The sequence below is a fragment of the Coloeus monedula genome (assembly GCF_965178545.1).
Source record: "Coloeus monedula genome assembly, chromosome: 9".
Taxonomy (NCBI): Eukaryota; Metazoa; Chordata; class Aves; order Passeriformes; family Corvidae; genus Coloeus; species Coloeus monedula.
The window spans coordinates 12150310-12168269 of record NC_138789.1 but is presented as its reverse complement, the minus strand read 5'-3'; the positions used below and the strand labels follow the sequence as shown (position 1 = coordinate 12168269).

The window sequence follows — 17960 nt, the reverse complement described above, 5'->3', positions numbered from 1 at the left end:
ATCATAGTTGATGGTGTGGGAGCTGGCTGGTGTAAAAGATTTGTTTTTGTCATTCCAGCTGCAAACAGTCTAAATCACTAATATTGACGGCTGAACCAAAGTAAGTGTATCTTTGCTGGTTTTTTCCCAATATGAACTGGCTTAGCAGGTTACTTCAGAATGCTTTTACTGGAATTATTCTTAGCTTATTTGCTGTATTCCCATGGGGACTGTGTAATTGTTCATTCGATCCTAGAGGGCTTTTTCAGCTTAAATGCTTCTATGGTTCTACAGTGATATGTCCTAACACCCGTGTTGAGCTATGCGTACAGAACGAAAGGCCCACAAGTGAATTTTCAAAGCGCCGAAGTAGGATAACAGCAAGGTGGTGCTGTGCTCAAGGACAAGAATACTTGTTTAAAAAGTGCGGGAAGTGTATGTTCAGAGAACTTTCCATTCTCAAATCTCGACAACAAATGTATTCCAGAACGAAATCTTGTATTGAATCAAGGTAATCGTGTGTAATGTGAAGCTGAGAGCGCAGCGGCGCTGGCCGCGTCCCGCGCTGTCCCTGCGGCGGCGCGGCCCCGGCGGAAAGGGCGGTGCGCGGCGGGGCGGCCCCAGCACGTACGTACCGCGCTCCGCGGGCCCTGCCGGGGGGCTCGGCCGCAGCGGCCGAAGCGGGCTGGCTTCGCCTGCGCGAGCCGTGGGGCTGCTGAGCGGGCTTCTGTGGGGAGCCGCTGCAAGGGACAGGGCCACTGCTATGCTTCCCTGTGACAGCCTTTAGTAGCTGCGGCTTCAGCAGCTGCGTCAGACGTCCCGCAAATTTATAAACTGTTGCAGGTGTGTTGGAGATGGCGGCTGGGCTTCACAGCTCAGGCTGTAACCCAGCAGAAGACAAGGTGACCCGAGTCCCGTGTTGGCCAAGACATCGGTAGGGCTCTGCAGAGAGACTTTGCTCTCAAAGTTCTCTTCATTGCAATCAATGTTGCTTTCTTCCACGTGGCCTCTTACAATTTTTCCGAATTTCCAAAGCATTCTGGAGCTCGAGCCTTCAGAATGCAGCGAGGATTTCAACATCCCTATTCTCTTATTATTGCTTGTATTGAAGGCAGAACAGGCATAAACCCATTTCAGGGAAACGAAAATCTACATTGAGTCTTTAAGCACTAGGCCTTGGAGCTAGTTAGGTCAAGGTATTATTCTTACTGCTTTGTGTAATTTAGTGCTTTGTGTATTTACTGCTGGAAGTGAAACTTGCCAATCTGATAGATGGCTTTGCTCATCAGAGAAGATCGATTTTTTTTTTTTTTTTTTTTTTTAAGGTCATTTTCTCTTAATGTATGTTCTTCCTATCAGGGCAAAAAAGCATTCCCTTATGAAAATGGAAGCACGCAGAGCAACTGCTTGTGGGTGAAATTTATCTGTATACTTTACTGAAGATCTACAAGTAAATAATTGTATTAAAGTTATTTTGTTCACAAGCAGAAAAGCAAGCTAAGTATACCATATGCTTACTTCTAAGTAACTGCCTGCTTGTGAAGAACAGTGATAGCTGATAGCAATGGGTGGCAGGTTCTATACTTTACAAACTGGTATATTTTGTGCCTAAATTTGTTCCAAAGAGTGCAGTTCCACTGCCTGAGAGATATGGATCATCCATATAAACTTATGTCTGGGTAGCTGTATCATAGCAGGTTGGAGTTTTTGGCAGTGCATTCCCGCGTGTATATGAAATTAGGAAAAGCACTGGTTTCCTTCATGTTGCAAACCTGAGGGCCCTTGTGTTCATACTTAAACCTTCACTGAGGTGTTTGGTTTCCCCTATGACAGGAATCTCTCTTTGCTCTCTGTTGTTTCTGTAAGATAGCTTTTTATAAAGAATAGATACTTAGAGGAAAGTAACAAGATTCTGTATTCTGTTATTTAAGGGAAGCATTACTTTAGCTTATTGTTTGCAGAAGTTCTTCTTGGAGGACTTATTTTTACCTCAGACTCTCTAAATCAACTTCTAAATGTGAAGAGTGCAAAATAAGGCTCTCAATAGAGTAAGGTAAACCTTGGTAGTTGTTTAGTTTCTGGTTTGTTATATGTTATTATACGTCTCTAGATAAGAAAGAAGAGAGGCAATTTTAATACAAGGATTGTCATCTGTATTTGTCCACAAGTAAATACAAATAGGATATGCGTTGGGAAATACAGCTCTTAGCCTAGCTAATCAGAAGGGAATGCAGCTGGTTTCAATCCTCTGGAAAGCTCCTTTTGCAGAACTCTGTACTTGGGCACTGAGAAGGAGATTTCTTGGTTATGGAGCTTCACAGCACTTTTAATGTCTGCATGCCATTGCTCATGTTCTTAGAAGGAAAATATCTCCACACAAATTGTACAGGTGTGCATCAGACATTTAGCATTTCTGGGTTTGAGTCACTATAATAATTTCTGTATCTGAGAGATCTTCCAAGTTTCAGGCTGTTGTTTGAATGAGAGATGTCATGCATATCATGAGTGACAGACTCGTGTATGTTACACCTCCACAGTATCTGAGGTTTCATAAGAAATCACAGTAAGAAATACGCTGCCTCTGCAAGATCTTGTCCAAATATGTTCAAGTTGTAGCAACACCAGTTTGAAAAAAAAGATGCCTCTCAAGGATAAATAGGAATGTAAAATATTATACATTAAAATAAGAAGCAAAATGTCCATTTCAGTGTATGTAAGTATTCCTTTGCCTTTTGGGGTAGTTTTTTGCTTTATACTAATAAAAACACAGCTGTTGCACTCTGGAGGCAGCCTGCATTAGACAACATCTGAATTTTAACTGCATGAAAACAAAGTTACTGTTCGTATGGGAGTTTTATATAGTTTAGCTAAAATCCAGTTCTCATACAAAATGACAAGTAAATAAATATGATGCCAGAGATGGGTGTTTACCTTTAAATGTGTATTTTCTAATGTGTACTTTACCCTCTTGCAGGAACATTGACAGTTAGTAAGAAGAGCACAACTGATCACAGAGCACTGGATGGGTATCTATTTTCTGCTGTTAATTGTAGGGCTTTGCTGGGGGCAGTACAACCCCAACACTCTGCCTGAGAGAACATCTATTGTGCATCTCTTTGAATGGCGCTGGCAGGATATTGCTCTGGAGTGTGAACGCTACTTAGCTCCTAATGGATTTGGAGGAGTTCAGGTACGTCTGTTCCTATCAGTAGGTAGTAAAATTGCTGCATAGATGATAATTTGTTTTTCACAGAAATTGTTCAGTTTGCCAAAGGACAGACACTGAGAAAGAAAAATAGAAATTGGTAATGGAAGTAGTAAATGCTGACAAATATGTTTTTCAGCTATCATCAAGTAAGCAGGAATTTATTTCATTGCTCCAAAGTGCATGTTTTGCACTCTGTGCTATTACATTTAGATGAATTATAATTGCACATCACTTGCTAAATCTTTTTTTTTTACTGCTGTGAAGAGTAACCTATGTTTATCTGCTTGATATTATTTAAATCAAGGGAAACTCTGAAGAGCTAGATAAATGTAAAATGAAACTATGACTGAACAAAGGGCATCCAAAGAACAAAAAATGCTGAAGGTTTTAAATAATTAAGTACAAAAGGATGCTAATTGTGTTCACCCAAACTGGCAAGTTTCTTTCTGTAAAGCACGGTGTCACAGTAAGCCACTTGTTTGAGGAGACCCTTGTTTGCAGGAGCCTGGTGTGAGCAGGTGGAAGTGAACTGAACACAGGTTCTAGTGAAGGTGTCCCTGTGTGAGCCAGGTCTGTCTGAACAACAGAGACATGTTCCTGTGGAACCAGTACTGGCACTTGGGTGGGGTGGCATGGCAGGAGAACAGCCACCTATTAAACTATTTCAGTTTGCCTGTCAGATTGCTTAGGAAAAATTGGTGTGAAGTCTGCCTGTTTCTTGTAGCCCAAGAGATTGCAAGCTGGCCTGAGTGAGAACTTCTGCATAATTTTCAAATAATACATACTTTCTTTGCTACCTTCTTTCCAGGCACACAGACGAGATTGATTTTAAACTGATTTCTCAGACTGTGGTATATGCATCTATATCTTTTTAATCCATTCAGTGGCAGGGTCTCAGGAAGTTTTTTTCAGATGATGGCTTGCTGAGCTGATTAGGAAGGTGTGGCATCTAAGAAGATGCAGGGATCTTTCTGAGAAGTGGTGGGATCAGGTTGTTATGCCCAGAGACTTGGAGGTAGCAGCAAAAGCTTGTTGCCTAAAAAGTATCCTGAAAAGTCTGTAAAAGGAAGAGGTGTGATTCACCTTGAAACTTAGAAGAATTAGGTCAAGAATGCATTTATCCAAAACATTACAAAAATGGGAAGTTGGATCAGTTTTAAAGGCAGGATGTTTTGTCAGTTGTTATGCAGTCACTTCCTTCCTCTGCTGACCTAGTTGTTCAATTTCAGATACGTCTTTGAGGCCTGCAGTTGCTCGTAAAGATAATTAGGACACTCTGTCCATGGACCTAATTTTTAGTATATTTCTACCTGCTGAAGGCCAAGCCTAAGTCTTTTATTTCCAGCCTACTACAGTGTAAGCAGAGGATACTGAGGATCTAAGTGGGTTGTGTTCTTGCTCTAAAAATACTGCACAAACAAATTAACCATTATCAGTATCCTGTTACCAAGTACCATTGTTTTATTCACAGATTCACCTCCAAATGAAAATGTTATCGTTACTGACCCCCAGCAACCATGGTGGGAAAGATACCAACCTGTCAGCTACAAGCTGTGCACAAGATCTGGAAATGAAACTGAATTTAGAGACATGGTGACCAGGTGCAACAATGCTGGAGTAAGGGCTTTTAAAACCTTCTGGTGTTTACAATACGAGGATATAGACAGGCAGTGATTCTACCATTTTCAAAAATGGATGCAGTGTTATCTGCTTGTCTGTTGGGCTGCCTGTTTGATCACCGTTGCTGTATGCTAATAAAAAAAAAACCTGAATAAAATGCTGGGTGAAGCAAGCAAACAGAAATAGGGGGATAGGGCAGGAGGTATGGGACAGAGAACATCAGTTAGTGGTGCTGTGGGAAGTGGCTTTTTCAAATTGTTATGTGGATACTGTTCTCTAGGTGCACATTTATGTGGATGCAGTGATCAACCATATGTGTGGAGCTAATGCTGGGGCTGGTGACCATGCTACTTGTGGAAGCTATTTCAATGCAAAGACTGAAGATTTCCCAGCTGTGCCCTATTCTGGCTGGGACTTTAATGATCATAAATGTAAATCTAGAAGTGGAAACATTGAGAATTATCATGATATATCTCAGGTAAACCTATAACTATAGCTTTCATGTACATCTGTTCCTGTGCTGTGATTTCTTTGCTCTCATTTACTGTGAGACATTTTTTAAAAGGAAAAAAAAAACCTGATAAAAACCCACCCAAATTAGTAACAGAGGTTAGTGTTGCTGTCAGGAACACCACTTCTTAAAGGGATAGCTGTACTTGAGACAATGGCTCAATATCAGATTTAGATAAGTGTTCTTAGGTACTTAATGAAGACAATTTACAGCTCAACAAATCTATTTAGTGCGATAAAAAAAGGTAGAAGTTACTTGCCTTTAACTGTAATTTGGAATTTTTCTTTGGTCTCAGTTTCAGAAAAGAGGGCTAAATGCAATTTGTTAATGCAGCTGCTGTGTAAATGACTCTCCAAGGCAAAAATATGTATGGGGAACAAAGGCTACTGAAGGTTTTATTTGGCATTTGAATGCAGGCAAGAGCATTCAAAATGTATGTAGAACACTATATTAAGTCTATTAGGTGAAAAATGTTTCATTGCAGAATTTTTGCCCAGGTCCGGGACTGCCGCCTGGTGAGCCTGCTGGACCTGGCCCTGGAGAAGGACTATGTGCGCTCCAGGGTTGCGGAGTACATGAACCATCTCATTGACATCGGCGTCGCAGGATTCCGGATCGATGCTGCCAAGCACATGTGGCCTGGGGATGTCAAGGCGATTTTAGACAAGCTGAAAGATCTAAATACTCAATGGTTTCCTGAAGGAACTAAACCTTTCATTTACCAGGAGGTAATCTTTATTTTTTTAAATTTTACTTCACAAACATATTTCTTTCAGGCCCAGTATAGGCTCAGTCACACATGGAAGGCAATGGGCTGAGCCCAAGCAGATCTATAGAAGATTTAATAACCATAATCTACAAATATCTAATCTGCCTATAAATGGTAATTGATGTTCAAAATGTCCCACTTGTTTTGTACCTGGAAATTTTATTGAGATGAAATTGACTACATTGGAGTTAGTGTAAAAATTCTATTGGTTTAAAAAAGAGATTTCATTTCATGAATTTTAAATTCTGGATAATAAATTGCAATAGAATACATAAATGTTGATTTTGGTCTGAAAATTTATTTTCCAGTGGCATAACAACTGTTACTTGATATTCCGAATTTGTTCTACATTTAAATAATAAATTGGAACAAGCAGGTAATCCTTGATGTCAGTCAGCAGAAGCTAAACTTGCTGCACACATTTTATTAAATTAGTATCTTGCCTGAAAAGTCTAGGAAAATAGAAACATTCTTTAGCTCCATAGTGAAATGGCGCAGCCCAACTGCTGGAAGCAGAGGCGTTGATCACCATACAAAGTGTAAAGTTTGTACAGCCCAAGCCTTAATGATGGGTGAGTGATCAACTGGGGTAAGGTGATACAGGATGGAGATGGAAAAGAGGTTCACAGCTGGGCTGAGCTAAAAAGAAAACGTAGCCTACATACAGTATTTGGCTTTCTTGCAAAAATGTAATTAGATCAAGTATTGTCCCCTTGATAATCCAATGTGTAAAGCAATGTCTTTTATTTGTTTGATTTTTGTGTAGAAAAAAATGCTCTGTCTTTCTTGTACCAGGTAATTGACTTGGGTGGAGAGCCCATCAAAGGCAGCGAGTACTTTGGAAATGGCTGAGTGACAGAATTCAAATACAGTGCCAAACTGGGGACAGTGATCCGCAAGTGGGACGGAGAAAAGATGGCCTACTTAAAGTAAGGATGAAGATGCTGCAACTTATGCAGGATTCACTGGCTACGACAATTGACAGGGTAGCTTCAAGACTGTGTTTTTGTCTAGGAACTGGGGAGAAGGCTGGGGCTTTGTGCCTTCCGACAAAGCCCTGGTCTTTGTGGATAATCACGACAACCAGAGAGGGCACGGGGCCGGTGGAGCTTCTGTTCTGACCTTCTGGGATGCCAGGTAAGGGATTGCCTTGTCTGGGTGATACTTCCTGCTTTTGCTGGTTTGTCTGTCTGTTCTGTGGCAGGTTCCTCCTTCCACGTCTCATTTCTTGTTTGTCCAACAAACAGGCTCTATAAAATGGCAGTTGGTTTCATGCTTGCTCATCCATATGGGTTCACACGTGTGATGTCAAGTTTTCGCTGGCCAAGATATTTTGAAAATGGAAAGGTGAGCTTGTAATGCTGCAGATTCATCCATGGAGATGAAGGGTCAGACCAGGGCCAGAGAAACAGTCCAGTGCATCTCAGTTTGTTAAGGGATTTCCCTGTCCCACGTTGGATCTAGCTGGTGAAACTTTGATGCTCCCTCTAGCTTTGCTCTCCAGATGGTCTCTCTGCATTTTCAGTCAGAAGTTATAAACCTGTCTTTTTAATGACAGGACATCAATGACTGGGTTGGACCCCCAAGTAACTCGGATGGCTCCATAAAGTCTGTTACAATCAACGCGGACACAACCTGCGGCAACGGCTGGGTTTGTGAGCATCGCTGGCGTCAGATAAAGTAGGGCACTGGGGAGAAACAAGAAGTAAAAGCAGTTGCTTTTGCTTCCTGCTCCATGTGGCTTTAGAGCTGTTGCAGGTGCAGTGCCAGGCATTCCTTGTGTTTCCAGGAACATGGTTATCTTCCGTAACGTGGTGAATGGTGAGCCTTTCTCCAACTGGTGGGACAATGGCAGCAATCAAGTAGCTTTTGGCCGCGGTAATAAAGGCTTCATCATCTTCAATAATGATGACTGGTAAGTCAGTGGGAAATAAATTATAATTTATTATGGTTATAAATAAGTTATTATCTATGTATTAAAATAATCTAGTTAGTAGTGAAACCTTTTAAGGTGTTGCTAGGTCGAATAGATATTTGTAATGGATGCCTCAGTTGTTGACAATTTAAACTCAGCATTTTCCATTCTACCATAGAGACTCTTCACTCTTGGCAGTTAGGCCTTGTACCGTGGTTTTGCTATTTCCCTGAAATTCTGAAGTTCTTAAGTTGGCTGTGTCACGGAGCCTAGTCAGCCAGCAAAGCCTGAACTTTTAGAAGTGAGGGAAATTGTAAACTCGGGAAAATGTTCTAAATGTGACAGTTTTAGAAACTGTATTGCTATCTTTTACACAAGAATGAGATGATAAGAGAACGGGAGTATGTCAGGTCTGTAATAATTAGAAGTAGGTTGCGGTGATGAGCAGTTTGAAGGATGTAGTGATTGGATAGATTTCTGCAGTGTCCAGAGAAGTGCTAGAGGATAACTCCAGAATAACTTAATGTTTGAGAGGATCTCCAATATGATTTGCAGAGCGTTCTAGAGTCCTCATGATCCTTACTGCGCTTCATTCTTTTCCAAAGGTCCTTGAATGTATCTCTGCAGACTGGTCTACCTGCTGGCACTTACTGCGATGTCATTTCTGGGCAAAAGGAAGGTGACTTCTGTACAGCAGTTGAAGTTCATGTTGCTGCTGATGGCATGGCTAATTTCCTGATTGGGAATGAAGATGAAGACCCATTCATTGCCATTCACGTTGATGCTAAATTGTAACCAGATGTGTTGTGCATGTGTTGTTCTTTCTCCCATGTATCTTTGCTAACAGCAAACAGATGTGCAGAATGTCCTGGCTCTCAGGACTGCATGAACCGAGAGAGTAAAGGGTGTTAGCTCTAATACTAATGGAATAGTGAGCAGCTGCTGTACAGAGATGGGAGCTGGTGGTGCCAATGCAGATCTGGGAGTGGTGCTATACACCTGCGTGCATTTGTAAGTGCACTTTATTCAGTTAAAGTACTAATAAAAAATGGAAGGAGAAGATTGACATCACTTAATTTAGAAATGTGTTGCTCTGTGCCTAAGTGGTAATGTAGTTCTCTTTAGGGGCAAGCAGGACTGGGAATTAACAGGATGTCCAAAAACCAAGAAAGGACCCCTTTGTGCTGGAACATGGCACAATTCCAGTTGATATCAAGTTATAACTCAGTTAAAAATGTGTTTCTTCTGTCAGTCTGTAGCTTCTCTCTATGTGGTGAATAAAAAATGGCATTCAAATCAAGTTTATCCCATTTTTGTGATGAACCAAACATGGGGCCTGGGTCAGAGAAAGCTGGTCCGTGCCACTCAGTTATTCCAGCCTGTGGCATCATTCAAGCCTGGTTCATAGTCAGCTTCTGCCTGTACAAATCAAACCTACACATCTTCCATTGTTACCCCAGTACTGGCTTGATCTCCACTGCTGATGCCTATAATGCACTCACCATTAGGATGGTGGGCACTCCCAGTTGTAGGAAAGGAATATGTGTGTTGAAACCTGCTGAAGCTCATTGCTAGCTTCAGAAAACTTTGGTTAGTTGTTAATTTTGTATAGTCTTTTGTGCTGAGCAATGTGTACACTCCTCCCCATGCTGTTCTGGCTAAACCAAGGAGGCATTCACACCCCTTTGACATCCTCTGGTGATGCACTCAAGTGCCACAGTTGTTTATCTGAAATAAAGGCCACCTGCCAGCCCTTTGTGCTGAATTCAAGTCAGCATTTTTTTGCAACCTGCTTGAACAGTCACAGCCTGCATAGCCTGTCGTGGGAGAGCTCCCAGTCCCCTTTGCCAGTGGCTTTGCCATCCATTGCGTTGGGCTATTGAGGATGAGTCCATCCCTATTCTTGGCTGACAGCAGTGTATTTTTCACTGGAAGATACATGCCATTGGAAACTGAAAGTCATGCAGTTCAGGTCATTCCATCACCACGGTGGCACTCCACAGGGAATGGTGATGTAAAAATTAACCGCAGGCACATTTGGTTGCTCTCAGTTATATTGAAGAATGAGGGGGTCTCTTTTCACTGAATTGGTAATCACAAGGTTCAATCACTCACTGGTTCCTTGCTGTTAGTGAGTAGGCAAGGTCATTTGCAGTAATTCACCATTTCATTGTAATAGTGGGAAAAAAAGCCTTTAGTAAGGTCTGTGATATGAAAATGAACAGGTGGAAAAATGGGACCTGCTTGTGTGTTTTGTCCTTGAAGACTAAATCTGGGAAAGAGAAGGATGCATGTGAAGTACTGGCATGGCTATTTTCCGAAAGAACACACCAGAGGCAGTTCAGGTGCGAAGTGCACTGATGTTTCTTTTCTCATGGAGTAGGTGTGACTTTTTTTAAATTTTTTTTTTTCTTCACAGCTATTCATCAAATGGCAGTGATTTTCTGGTCTTTGTATTCTCTTGGAGTATTGTTTTATTGTTGGTATGACTCAAGTTTATTCACGGAGGATTGTTGCTGAGACCTTGATCTTACAAATCAGTTCCAAGTGAAGACCTGAAATAATTTCATGAAGAAAAGTCAAAAGTCTTTTTTGAAGGAGAAAATTGTAGGAAAAGCAAGAAAGGACTTGGACAACAGCTCTTGCTTTCAAATTTAGTTGTATGTCAGGCAGCTAAAACTCATCTGCACTATCATTTGCATTTGATTTTGAGTTTTGTTCCTTGACTCAGATGAATCATTGGTCATTTTAAATGAGATGAAACCTTATGCAAAGTTCCTGCTGGAAAGGCAAATGCAGCTCTGATCACTTTCCATCAGGTAGAGCCACAGCTGCTCTGTATGACTGTGTTAAGAAAACCAGTAATAGTTCCTAGCAGGGCCTGGGCAGTGACACCAGAGAAACATCAGGTGGGAAAAGGTGTCAGTTTCTAGTCACCAGTGGGATTCACCTGGTGAAGACCTACAGTGTCTTGTGTGATAAATCTTATTACCGTTTAAGCGTGGTTGTTCAGGTACCTTGAGAGCAAGATGCCTCTGAATGCTGGCAAACTCATTCATTCTCCTAATGCTGTTAGATTTCCAGTCATCTTTCAATCACCTCCCACTCCTTTTACCTTCAAGAGACACCTTTGAGGGTCTATGTATTATGTTTTGGAATACTTTTGATAAAGTCTCTTTGTTTGCGTGATTGGAAAGAGAGCAGTTCTGGATTTGGGTGCAATGCTCACAGACCACTTGGTTTATCATGGTGTATAATCATTGAGAAAAGGTATTTTATTATCAGCTGTTGGGTAATCCAGGTGGAAAAACAAACCAAAGGAATGATACTGAGCTAGCTATCTAAATAATAACTGGTAGTGCTGATGTGAATTTTGACACTTGCTATAGGAACTTTGTAGCCTTGCAGGCACATAAATAGCCAGTAGAGAGACCACAGCCTTACACTGAAGGCACCATGCAAGTCCTCCTCGTCCTCCTTGCAGCTGCAGGGCTTTGCTGGGGGCAGTACAACCCCAACACTCTGCCTGAGAGAACATCTATTGTGCATCTCTTTGAATGGCGCTGGCAGGATATTGCTCTGGAGTGTGAACGCTACTTAGCTCCTAATGGATTTGGAGGAGTTCAGGTGAGTTGTTTCCTCACAGTTGTTTGAGTAGTAGGAGAATGGCACTGTAATATATGATTATTAAATAAAATGCCTGAGTTGGAGACACTCAGCTCCAAGTAAGTTTGCTGCTGAGGAGGGAGCATTGGAAGCAGTGACTGCTTTTAGAAGCAACCCTAACCCTGCAGGATCAATGAATGATGGTGTATCTCTAGCAGATCAGTTAGAAAGTAGCATGCTTTCCTCTGAAAGGCTTCCTCTGAAAGCTAAGTAGAAAGTAAAGCTCTTTACCTTGTTCTAAAGGATGTATGTGAGCATTGAGGTTTGGCATTCCTAAGGCTGTCATTATTACAGGTAAAAATAATTCCTGTGGCTTCAGCCTTTCTGTGTACCTGTCCTTGAAAGCAGACCCATGCTGCATCTGGGCAACCCATGGGAACAAACCAAAATGTCTTTCTTGCCAGTGTACAAGACAGACATCTCACAGACCTGAGCTTCTGCTGAGGGAGAGAGACTGGGTTGGGCACTAACCTGCCTCCTCTGAGGGCAGAGGTCTTGAGTGCAGATTTTGCCCTTAAAATGTTGAAATAAAACCATTTGATTTATTATCAAAGTACATAATTTCATCTGCAGGTTTCACCTCCAAATGAAAATATTGTCGTTACTAACCCGAACAGACCCTGGTGGGAAAGATACCAGCCCATTAGCTACAAACTCTGCACTCGATCAGGAAATGAACAGGAATTCAAAGATATGGTGACCAGATGCAACAGTGTTGGGGTAAGTGCCTTGAAAATCTGTGTCTGATACAGCAAGAAGTGCTGTATCAGCTGAGGGAAGGTGCTGCTATCCTCAAAGGAGGTGTAAACTGAGAAGAAACTGAAAGGGAAAAAATTCAACTTAATAGTGATGTGGTAAAGCCCTGGCTATCACTTCACGCTCACTAGAAAACATACTGAAATGCACATATTGCTGTTCCAGGTTCGTATCTATGTGGATGCTGTCGTCAACCATATGTGTGGGTCTGGAGGTGGTTCAGGCACACATTCTACCTGTGGAAGCTATTTTAATGCCGGAAACAGAGATTTTCCAGCTGTACCATACTCTGGCTGGGATTTCAATGATGGCAAATGTTACAGTGGAAGTGGAGAAATTGAAAATTATGGTGATATGTATCAGGTAACTTCCTCTGGCAAAATTTTCCTTTTTTTTTTTGACATGTTCTGTAAACCCTACAGTAAGATCATTCAAATGGTGTAGTGCCTCACAAAACCTGTGCGTAGTCACTTGACAAGTGAATGAGGTAGTGACCGTAGGTACAAGTGGTGCAAAATATTCTAAGTACTGAGGAATCAAGAACCTGTGTGCAGATGTTTGCTCCTGAACTGAGCCCAGAGTACTCAGCTCAGCCTGTGAGCTCATTTTTATCGCTTATAAACTCAGCTGATCATGGTAAGGAGCCGCCTTGGAAAATTGACAGCAGTGCAAGGTGGTGTCCTGGTTGCACAAATTACTGGTTTTTGTAGTTAGAATATGTAGCAGTTCTTTCTCAAGCTCTTCCTTCAGCCACTGTGCAACAACACATCATGATGTTTCTGCACTTGCACTGTTTCATGTGAGGTTGTCCTTCATTGGTTCAGGTGGCTCCTGCTATGGTAATCCCTATAACACACATCTCAAATCCTGGATTACAACAGGTTAAAGGTATTTCCATTGCAGTCTCCACTCCCAGTTCCTTTGGACTAGACCACCATGTTTAACACTGCAATGAACTCCTCTCCGTACCCCCGCTCTGGCTTGGACTTACCTGGAGACTGCAGTCCCTCAGGGTTGTACCTTCCCCAAGAGCAGCCATTTCTGTGAGCCACAGGCTCTTCAGGGCACACCTGCTGCTGGGTTTATCCACAGCCACAGTGGCTCTGAGGGGCAGCTGTTCCAGCACGGCCCTGTCCATGGGCCTCAGTGCCCTCAGAAACAGATCCGCTCCAGCACGGCCTCACCCATGGCCACCATCCCCGCAGAAAGCAAACCTGCCCCACACGGCCTCGCCCCTGGCTGCAGTCCCTGCAGGGTGTTCCTGCTCTGCTGTGGCTTTATCCATGGCCATGGCTTTGAGGCGCTCCAGCAGGGCCTCGTGAACAGCCACGGGTGCGTCAGGGTGTGCGTGCTGCAGCACGGCCCTGTCCTTGCGCCCGGCGCCGTCAGGGGTGCACCTGCTGTGGCACGGGCACAGCCACGGCCACAGACACTTTGAGATGCACCTGCTGTGGTGTGGACTTTCCCATGGCCACAAACCCTTCCAGATGTACCTGTTCCACCGTGGACTCACCCACAGGTCAGAGCCCCTCTGGCTCGAGTCCACACTGGAGTTGCAGCAGCGCAGGAACAGCAGCGCTGCCCCGGCCAGGTGCCAGCCCAGGCCATCGCCAGTGCCGGGATCAGAACGTCCCAGAGGGAGGGGATCAGCAGCACAGGCTGCAGCAAAGCAAAAAGCAGCCACTAATGAGCCCAAGACTCTAATGCACAGGGAGGCGAGTGAGCCCCATGGCAATCACAGGAGCCTGCCAGTTATTAGCCAAACAGCAGTAACAGTTAGGAATTCCATCTAGCACATTAACTGTAGCTGTTGTTAATTTGAACCCTTTGAGTCCCATGTTGGGCACCAAAGAGGACTTGCGGTTTAACTCAGCCAGCAGCTAAACACCACTCAGCCTCCTGCTTACAGTGGGATGGGGCAGAGAACGGGAAAAGTAAAACAGAAAACTCGTGGGTTGAGATAAAGACAGTTTAATGGGTAAAGAGAAAGCCACACACACGAACAAAGTAAAACAAGGAATTTATTCACAACTTCCTCTTGGAAGGCAGGTGTTCAGCTGTCTCCAGGACAGTAGAGCTTTATCATGTGCAGCGGTGACTTGTGAAGACAAACGCCTTCACTCTGGATATCACTCCCTTCCTTCTTCCCAATCCAATACAACCTCATTAACCACCACCCCACCTCCACCCCTCCTTTGGTGTAATACACAGATATTTTTATCTTTTCTGTGCACAGGTCCGGGACTGCCGCTTGGTCGGCCTTCTGGATCTGGCCCTGGAGAAGGACTATGTGCGCTCCAAGGTTGCAGAGTACATGAACCATCTCATTGACATTGGTGTAGCAGGCTTCCGGATCGATGCTGCCAAGCACATGTGGCCTGGGGACATAAGAGCATTTCTGGACAAGCTGAAAGATCTAAATACTCAATGGTTTCCTGCAGGAACTAAACCTTTCATTTACCAGGAGGTAATCTCCACGTTTTCTCCTTTATGTTTGTCTTTGTCTTTTGTATCTCTTTTGCCTCCTTCTTCAGAGGAACAACAATACATTTTCATCCAATTTATCCCAGAAGGAGCTCACAATTTACTTAGAGCAGCCCTGCAGACATAGGTAGTTTTAATTTTTAAAAATGCCTCCAAAACAGATCGTCAGTCAAATTTACCTTTCCTTTTTTCAGTAATGTTTTTACATGTATCCCTCATGTCTTGTACTGACTTTGTGTTGATCTGCACAGCACAAATACTTAAATACCTTTTCTCCATGTAAAGCAAGAACTCGTGTTGAGTACGGTACCTGGCATTTATGGTCTTTGTGAGACAAGAAGGGATACAGGTTTTCTTTCTTGTACCAGGTAATTGACTTGGGTGGAGAGCCCATCAAAGGCAGCGAGTACTTTGGAAATGGCCGAGTGACAGAATTCAAATACAGTGCCAAACTGGGGACAGTGATCCGCAAGTGGGACGGAGAAAAGATGGCCTACTTAAAGTAAGGATGAAGATGCTGCAACTTATGCAGGATTCACTGGCTACGACAATTGACAGGGTAGCTTCAAGTCTGTGTTTTTGTCTAGGAACTGGGGAGAAGGCTGGGGCTTTGTGCCTTCCGACAAAGCCCTGGTCTTTGTGGATAATCACGACAACCAGAGAGGGCACGGGGCCGGCGGAGCTTCTGTTCTGACCTTCTGGGATGCCAGGTAAGGGATTGCCTTGTCTGGGTGATACTTCCTGCTTTTGCTGGTTTGTCTGTCTGTTCTGTGGCAGGTTCCTCCTTCCACGTCTCATTTCTTGTTTGTCCAACAAACAGGCTCTATAAAATGGCAGTTGGTTTCATGCTTGCTCATCCATATGGGTTCACACGTGTGATGTCAAGTTTTCGCTGGCCAAGATATTTTGAAAATGGAAAGGTGAGCTTGTAATGCTGCAGATTCATCCATGGAGATGAAGGGTCAGACCAGGGCCAGAGAAACAGTCCAGTGCATCTCAGTTTGTTAAGGGATTTCCCTGTCCCACGTTGGATCTAGCTGGTGAAACTTTGATGCTCCCTCTAGCTTTGCTCTCCAGATGGTCTCTCTGCATTTTCAGTCAGAAGTTATAAACCTGTCTTTTTAATGACAGGACATCAATGACTGGGTTGGACCCCCAAGTAACTCGGATGGCTCCATAAAGTCTGTTACAATCAACGCGGACACAACCTGTGGCAACGGCTGGGTTTGTGAGCATCGCTGGCGTCAGATAAAGTAGGGCACTGGGGAGAAACAAGAAGTAAAAGCAGTTGCTTTTGCTTCCTGCTCCATGTGGCTTTAGAGCTGTTGCAGGTGCAGTGCCAGGCATTCCTTGTGTTTCCAGGAACATGGTTATCTTCCGTAATGTGGTGAATGGTGAGCCTTTCTCCAACTGGTGGGACAATGGCAGCAATCAAGTAGCTTTTGGCCGCGGTAATAAAGGCTTCATCATCTTCAATAATGATGACTGGTAAGTCAGTGGCAGAAAGAGTGTTCCCAGAGAGAACAATAGCATCCCTCATGTGCAATCCAACATGAGTTATTTGAGTGCATGCTGGATCCAGAGAGCTAAAATGGGAGTGTAGGAGGGGTAGGATCAGAAAGCTCATGCTTTACAATGCCCTTCAAATAGGGGAGTAACATCAGGTTCAAAAATATTACACACAATTTGAAATACCTGTTTTGAAAACAATGTATGCATGGTGTTTATTTCTCATAGGAATATGAACGTCTATGTGCAAACTGGACTGCCTGCTGGTACCTACTGTGATGTTATTTCTGGACAAAAGGAGGACAACAAATGTACTGGAAAGCAGGTTTTTGTTTCTCAGGATGGAATGGCAAATTTCCAGATTAATACCGATGCTGAAGATCCATTTATTGCAATTCATGTTGATGCCAAATTATAATTTGGGAGAAATGTCTTCCTCTGTTTGGTCTGTGTATTACTGTTCCCCCATATGTTATTCCCTGGTCTTTGAGCATTCTCTATCTAGAGAATAATAAATGACATTCCAATTGCAGAGTAATGTTTTTCCCTTAATGAATTAGATGTAACTTTATCCCTTCATAACTAGTGGCAATGTAGTGATAGGTTTTAAGACAATGCAGCATTCCAGTTCCCATGCAACAAAAACACTGGAGAAAATAAAAAAAAGAAAAAGAATCCAAGCCAGCACCTGGCTAAGATAAAATGCAGTATTTCCAGGGCTGATCCGTGCACACACACTTGTATCCCAGAGTGGCCACCTTGTGGGCTGTCAGCAACGAGCAGTGCCTACATACAGAGTTTATCCCTTTCTTATGACAAACCAAACCTGGGCTCTGGGTCACTGAAGGAAGCTGGGCTGTGCCAATCAGTTATTCCAGCCTGTGGCATCAGTGAAACCAGCAGGTTACTTGGTTCACAGCCAGCTTGTGCCTGGACAAACCAAAACTGCATCTCTTTCATCGCTTGCCCCGGTGGTTTGAGGCAAGCAAACGCTCCCTGTGCGGGTGCTGCAGGTGCCTGAGAACGCACTGTGTATCCAGGCATTACTTACACCTTGTGCCACTGGCTGAGGCATGGCAGAATCCTGCCCCTGCTGTGGTAGGCTCCCTTATTTTGTAGTATTGCAAAGATAAAAACAGAGCACAGGTTTGGCAGCTTTCCCAAATCTCTTGTCAGCTATGAGAAAATGCTGAGGTAAAAGCAATTGTGTGGGCCTCGCTTTAAGTCAGAGTCTCTGCTAGGCCAAAAGTCTTGACTGCATCCTGGTCTGGAGAGAAAAATGGAAGGAGGTTGCTCCAATTTGAGGTCAAGGTGTACTTTTAAGGGCTATTTCCCTTTTGTGGTGTTGGGGGGCAGATATTGGCTCTCAGTGTGCCCAAGAGCTCCGAGTGTCTGTCAGGGCAGCCATGGTGTGGGAAGAGTCTCCCTGGCCCAGCACTGGACCTCCCAGCTGTCTCCCTTGCTGGCTGTGGCCAGCACCTCCTGGATCCATCCACTCAGCCTCTGGATCCACTCAGAGAGGTGCCAAAGATCCGGAGGGTCG

The 17960-nt window shown here is 43.5% G+C and overlaps 1 protein-coding gene and 1 pseudogene across 2 annotated transcripts; both read left to right on the top strand.

Annotated features, from left to right (window-relative positions):
* The first annotated feature begins 617 nt into the window (after positions 1–617).
* On the top strand, positions 618–8797 carry LOC309576314 (pancreatic alpha-amylase-like; annotated as a pseudogene). The gene is made up of 11 exons: positions 618–913; positions 2954–3191; positions 4659–4804; positions 5088–5285; positions 5816–6046; positions 6883–7016; positions 7102–7224; positions 7335–7434; positions 7646–7767; positions 7877–8002; positions 8608–8797. The product of its transcript is annotated as a pancreatic alpha-amylase-like (transcript).
* A 2654-nt stretch (positions 8798–11451) lies between these two features.
* LOC309576313 (pancreatic alpha-amylase) lies at positions 11452–16883 on the top strand. The gene is made up of 10 exons (XM_082287527.1): positions 11452–11629; positions 12242–12388; positions 12590–12787; positions 14661–14891; positions 15277–15410; positions 15496–15618; positions 15729–15828; positions 16040–16161; positions 16271–16396; positions 16646–16883. The coding sequence occupies exons 1-10, from the start codon at positions 11459–11461 to the stop codon at positions 16833–16835; spliced, it is 1542 nt and encodes a 513-aa protein (XP_082143653.1). The 5' UTR covers positions 11452–11458; the 3' UTR covers positions 16836–16883.
* Positions 16884–17960: the final 1077 nt, after the last annotated feature.

Bases quoted from the DNA above. Each gene is read 5' to 3' on its own strand.
- LOC309576313 (XM_082287527.1), top strand. From the start codon at position 11,459: ATGCAAGTCCTCCTCGTCCTCCTTGCAGCTGCAGGGCTTTGCTGGGGG. The intron at 14,892-15,276 runs GTAATCTCCACG...TTCTTGTACCAG, and splicing joins AACCTTTCATTTACCAGGAG to GTAATTGACTTGGGTGGAGA. The intron at 15,829-16,039 runs GTGAGCTTGTAA...TTTTAATGACAG, and splicing joins GATATTTTGAAAATGGAAAG to GACATCAATGACTGGGTTGG.